This window comes from Etheostoma cragini, chromosome 6 (genome assembly GCF_013103735.1).
Source record: "Etheostoma cragini isolate CJK2018 chromosome 6, CSU_Ecrag_1.0, whole genome shotgun sequence".
Classification (NCBI taxonomy): domain Eukaryota; kingdom Metazoa; phylum Chordata; class Actinopteri; order Perciformes; family Percidae; genus Etheostoma; species Etheostoma cragini.
The window spans coordinates 26,550,754-26,556,764 of NC_048412.1; the positions used below are offsets into that span (position 1 = coordinate 26,550,754).

At 40.6% G+C, this 6,011-nt stretch overlaps 1 protein-coding gene across 2 annotated transcripts in view; it reads right to left on the reverse strand.

Moving 5' to 3' along the window:
* Positions 1 to 227: 227 nt before the first annotated feature.
* Positions 228 to 6,011, reverse strand: part of tmod4 (tropomodulin 4 (muscle)) — a 24,777-nt gene continuing 18,993 nt past the window's right edge. For both annotated transcript variants that reach the window (XM_034873991.1, XM_034873992.1), the window contains exons 5-10: positions 5,073 to 5,165; positions 3,816 to 3,946; positions 2,791 to 2,898; positions 1,793 to 1,936; positions 1,520 to 1,664; positions 228 to 605 (exon numbers count right to left, since the gene is read on the reverse strand). In XM_034873991.1, coding sequence (XP_034729882.1) covers positions 583 to 605; positions 1,520 to 1,664; positions 1,793 to 1,936; positions 2,791 to 2,898; positions 3,816 to 3,946; positions 5,073 to 5,165 — 644 coding nt within the window. In that variant the 3' untranslated portion in view covers positions 228 to 582. The remainder of the gene's footprint in view (positions 606 to 1,519; positions 1,665 to 1,792; positions 1,937 to 2,790; positions 2,899 to 3,815; positions 3,947 to 5,072; positions 5,166 to 6,011) is intronic.

Here is a 6,011-nt window from a genome sequence, read left to right on the forward strand (position 1 = left end):
CAAAATTATTCTGTGCAGCTCCAGCTGGGGACGTTTAAATACATCAAAGTATGTGCTTCTTTGGTGCATTTGAACCAACATTCGTTAAGAATGATATTCCTAAATCCAATGTAAATGTGTGATGTTCAGATAAGGTGTGGATACAATACAAAAAATTAAAATTACCAAGCATTTACAAAAAAAATACTTGAATACATTTTTTTATTTAAAGTATTTACAGTTTTTTTTCTCCTACAAGATAGCACCACATTAAAAATGTTTTCATGAATGAAATGAAATTTCATGAAAGTGTTTTTAGGTTTGGGATGATGTTGGCGATGTTCAAACTAAAAAGCACAAAAAAAAGACACTTCACATTTTGCTTGTGACCTATACATGCCTTTATGATGAATTCAGCAGTCTACAAAACAAAGCTGGCTGCGGTAAATGACATGAAATGGTTAGACATGGATGTTAGATGGGCTGCACAACGACCCATCTTAATTCGGGAGGGGGGGGGTTGTTTGGCTTTTGGGCTCCACGTTTGGAAAGCTGGCACGAGTGTGTCTGCAGGCACCGAGGTTTGTTTGCTCCTTGTTGCTTTCATCTTAATCTCTGCTGGCGAACTGCAGAGAGAGAAAAAAGATGAGATATGACACTAAATAACAGTGAAAATTATAGCATTTCAAAGTTTATATCTAATTATTTTAATGGCATCTAGCCAATAACTGCATTTAAGATCATTTTTTCACACAAATCTCTCCCTGTGCAGATCACACTGTACATCCTGAATATCAGGGTTCAACAGTTAGGGTTGCCCAGTGGCCCTTGGGAAGTAAAACGCCACGTTGGGCAAGTTCCTGTAAAAAGCCACTTGCTGGGGCGGCCTCTAGCTCACCCAGCGTGCCCCCCATGTAGGCTGAGTCCTTGGCAGTGGCCCAGGTTTAAATCCAACCTGGGGCCCTTTGCTGCTTGTCATCCCCTCTCTTTTTCTACCCCTTTCCTCGTCTATCCACTGTCACCATCGAATAAAAGGAAAAAGCCCCAAAAAATAATCTTAAAACAAAACATTTGACCCCTTAGGGCAAGTTTCAATCATTTGTTCACGCCTCGTTCGCAGTTATTGTAAGTTTAGAAACTAAAAAATACAAATGTTCCAACTCAAACTCTATAACATAACATAGTAAAAACAAGGGTACCTGAAAATGTATGAGCCAAACAAATTACACATAGAAACCCACATCTCTCTGGTAAATTAATGATTACAATTAGATACGATTTTTAAAAATAATAACCTCCACTCATCTATGACACTGTCTATGATGTGTTTATACATTGTAAATTAAGATAAAATATAACAATTTACTAAAGGCCTTAGGCCGTTATTTGTAAAAACTGATACAAAAAAAACCAAAAACCCTGGCCTTGTAGAATATATTTTAAAAAACGTATTGTTGACGCCTAAATATTTACTCCATTTTTTTCCATAATTCTACATGGACAAATTAAACTTTAGATTAAATTTCGGAGCGATTCTCACTCATGTCGTTGTTTCGTGTGATGGCCATGGCCGCTCTGGCGCGCGGACCCTGCTGGGTGAAGTGGTATCCGAATTTGAGGATGCTGGAGTTGTTCTCCAACATGGAGGCGATCTCCATCTCAACGGAGTCTCCCAACTTCTGCCTCTGTATGGTAAGGGGAGACAAGTGTTCTCAAAACACACGTCGAATCAGACTTCTTATGTAATACTGACGTGTCAACCAATCAGACGGCAGATTCAGACGCACAGTCCGGTACATCTGGGGTTTCTGACCTGGTTGTCAATCTTAAGCTCCACCAGTGTGGCATTGCTGGTCATTGCTTTGATGATCGCCATCATGCCGTCTGAAGTGATGAAGTTGGACTCAATATTAAGACTCTGCAAGCTGGTGTTCTCCTGCAGCATCTCAGCACATGCCTGACACACACACACACACACACACACACACACACACACACACACACACACACACACACACACACACACACACACACACACACACACACACACTTTAAAGAGCTTTTATCTGAAACATTCCACGGTACGGGGGATAGGATTATAACAAATGTTCAATATGAAATCAAATTCTTACTGGAACTTTGGTAGAGCAAGGGTTCAATGGTAGAGACGCAGAAATGTTTTGTGCCTAACAGGTTTTAACCCTCATGTTGTCCTCGGGTCAAATTCACCCGTTTTCCTATATCAATGTTCTTTTTAAATACCCAAACTAACATGATTGATTCCACACAACGCTCTTTGGCGAATACAAATCTTTTTAAGGTGGTTTCCAAATAGTATTGAGTAAAAGTTGACATATTCCAGTCTGTGATGATCCATCAACATCCATTCCTTTAATTTTAGTCTAAATAATTCCTAATTTCTGCTTTTCTAACTCAAACATTAGGTATTATTTTCTATTAATGAGGTTCATTGACCATAAATTCCAAAAAATATCTGTAAAACTAAAGTTAATAAGTTGGTGTTACGTAGTGTTGAAAACATCAAGAAAGTGACTAACATTGAAAAAAAACATCAGCAGTGTTGAAAAAAAGGGAGAAAAACGTTAAAAAAAGTTAAAAACATGGATAAAAAGTGTCAAAAATGTGTTAATTTTCAATTTTGACGGGAAGACAACACAAGGGTTAATATCTACATATGACATCAGCGGCTCTAAGACTATCGTTTTCTTCCATATCAACAAAATAAAAAACCAAAACAGTAGAAAAGACGTCAGTCAGCTGAGCTGCTGAGCCGTTTCCTACGGTACTCACATAGGCGACAGGGTCGTTGCTACGGGTCGCGGCGATGCTCAGAAACTCCACCTGAGAGTTTCCCTTCATCGCCTCGAAGATCTCCTTCAGCGTTGGGATGGGAATGTCCTGGAGCACAGACAGAGGGACGTCACCCTCACCAGCTTTATGTACTCATTCGTTAACGAGGACAACCACGTGGTGTACAGTGGCTTGAGAAAGTTTACACACCCAGGCTAAAGTTGATTAAAAGTGGAATAAAAAAACAGCTTTTGGAAATTAATCTGTATGCCTTAATTTAAAAAATGTAGGAAAATCCAACCTTTAAGGACACCAATTTTCTTTGTGAATGAATAATATATTTTGAATAAATAAATGCTCTTCCTTAAAATACAGGGGGCATAAATACAGTATGCACACCTCTATGTTAAATTCCCATTGAGGCAGGGAGATTTTTGTTTTTAAAGGCCGAGTATTTCGTGGATCTAGGATACTATGCATCCTGATAAAGTTCCCTTGGCCTTTGGTTTTAAACTAACTCCATATCATCACATACCCTTCACCATAACTAGATATTGGCATGCTGTTATTTCACTTAGCCTAATAGCTGTATTGATATGCATTGAGAGATGATCTTATGGAAAGTTCCCCATACCTATTTCTATATATGGTGAAGGGTATGTGGGAATTGCTGTCCTTAAAAGGTTGGATGATGTCAAATCGATTCAAATCATTGACAGGATAATTTAAATCGTAAACACCCTTATTGTTGGGAGTTCTGATTGACGTCTCCGGTCATGAGAGGCACATTCAGTTTACTGCTATTTGCCCCACCTGTTGTTGTGGATGTATGTTGGGGTTTACAAGTCTAGACTCCAATATAGGAGCAGCTTCCCATTTCAGATGTATTCATAGGGAAACAATCGAGTCAGTACGGTATTAAGATTAGGACGACTGTCCCGTGGTTCACTGTGATACAGAAGCTGATATTTGATGAATTTAAGCAAACACACTATGTTCATGTTATGCCCCCCCGTTGAGCTGACCTTGATGTTGTTGAGGTTGACTTCAGTCAGGCTGCTGTCGTTGTTGTGGATTCTCTCCAGGGTTTCCTCCACGTTGGTGGGGTTGGGCGGCTCATCGGGGAAGATCTTGAAGGGATCTGCTTTCACCACACCTGTAGGAGACACGGCATCACAGCTCGGGCTGCAGAGGGGCGTTGTAATCGAGTTTCAAGCTCCATAGTCTGGATTTACTGAATGAAGCCGGACATCCACCGCGTGTGTTAGGCTTTGGATTTATTACCTCCCGCTCTCTGTCTGTTGGCATTCTCAAAATCCCTTCGCTGCACTAAACAACAACAACATCGAGCTAGTAAACTACACGCTGAAAATGGCAAGTTTTGAAGAAAATTAGGATGGTGCAACAAGGCGGGCTTGCTTGGTTCTTTCAGGGAATGATTGTAAAGATATACAAAGACTATGTTTGGAGTGATCTTCTCTAACCGGGAAGTTTTGGGACCGATTGGTGGGATTGCTGCGGATGAAGTACAAACCACAACACACTGGCGAGAGCAGATTACATTCAACCATGTCTCAGCTAATTTAAATAGCTCACGTTACTGTATTGTGTGAAGAGTTGACAGTTACTATTGTATGTGGCGTTTTCTTTCGTTGGGATGCGAATGTTCCACCAGAACAAGTTCCTTCCCGAGACTCTTTTACAGAGCCACCGTCGCTGCAACTGGAGCTTGGCGCCGCCCAAGACCATCGGGACTGGTTTAAAGCAATGAAACCAACCCAGAGCCTTTTTTTTCTTCTCCTATCCTTGAATGTATGAATCGGGGGGTGTAGGAAAGCTTACTCCACGGCCCTGTGGAGATAGCTCTGGCAATGCGGGACTTAAACCATTTATTACAAATGAAGGATGTTAGATATAAAAAGAGGAAACTTTAATTAAACATCTTTGATACTTCCTCCATTTAAACGAGGCGTCCATAATTTGCCTGACTGGCGGTTTTACTTACCTTGTTTTCTTATGACTTTCAACATTATCTTGGAAATAATCTCAACAAATAAAATAAATATTGATAATAATAATATAATAATATAAGTAATAATAATAAGTGTGCTTACTTGTTTGTGTTATTGTTTTTTGCTGTTATTGAAAAATGCTGCTACTGTAACAACAAAATGTCCCCGTTGTGGGATAAATAAAGTATAATCTTATTTTATCTTATCTTAATGTGTACTTTGTTAATCCCACAAAGGGAAAATACAGTTTGAAAGTGAGCTCATACGTACTGTTGATGCCCTCTGTGTTGGCGATGGTGCCCGTGGTGCCCAGAGCGTCGTAGTACTGCTTGTTGCTCATCAGCGTGTACATTCCAAGGATGGCTGCAAGTACAATCAGGAAGACAATCACCATGACAACAACATCAAAATATATGTGGTGTTTGAATGCGATCTCACTGAATGCCCTGGACGGTGTTTTGTCATGTTTGCTACGGCGGTGTCTTTGCACCGATATCCCCGAGACAAAGTCATCGCTGCGTTCGCAAGTAAAATCTTTCAATTTTTTTATTACAAAAATGATTAATAATGTTATTTGCAAATTTGACAAACATCCGCTCATACGGCAAATGTACAATGTACAGGATGAGCAGACAAAAAGTACAGTAGAATAAGTTAAATAAAACAAACTAAATATCCATAATTAAATAAATATGCATAAAAAACTCCTGTTACAATCTCCTAATCAGGCTACTAGTTAGAAGTCAGGTGAACCATGAAGTAATCATGAGTGTAAATGCAATCTTTTTGATTTCAGACCCAGTTTCTGAGTCCAAAACAACAAGATGTCTCTTATGATTCTACTGTGTGTGTCTGTTGGATAAAGATGGAGTGGCCTGCGCACAGCAACAGAATCCTGAAACTGGTTGGCATCTCCCAGGGCCCCCCAAAGGAAGCAATGATACCCCCACACTGATGCACAGGTTTCAACAACAGATTTCTCTTGTTCTCCTGCTGGTACTGTGTTTGGCCAGGAGGGGGCAGACCTGCTGCTTATCCTCTTCCTCTTGTTGTAACCTGCCAAACTGGGTTACAGAGTGTGACAGCAACTCCCCCTTCCCTCCACCTTCCCAGCCTCCTGACCCGGTGTGAGGAACCACGGGACGGGCCTTGTGAGGAGAGGGAGGCCAGAGAGACAGCTGCCTGCTTAGGGAAGGGAAGGGGGGGGGG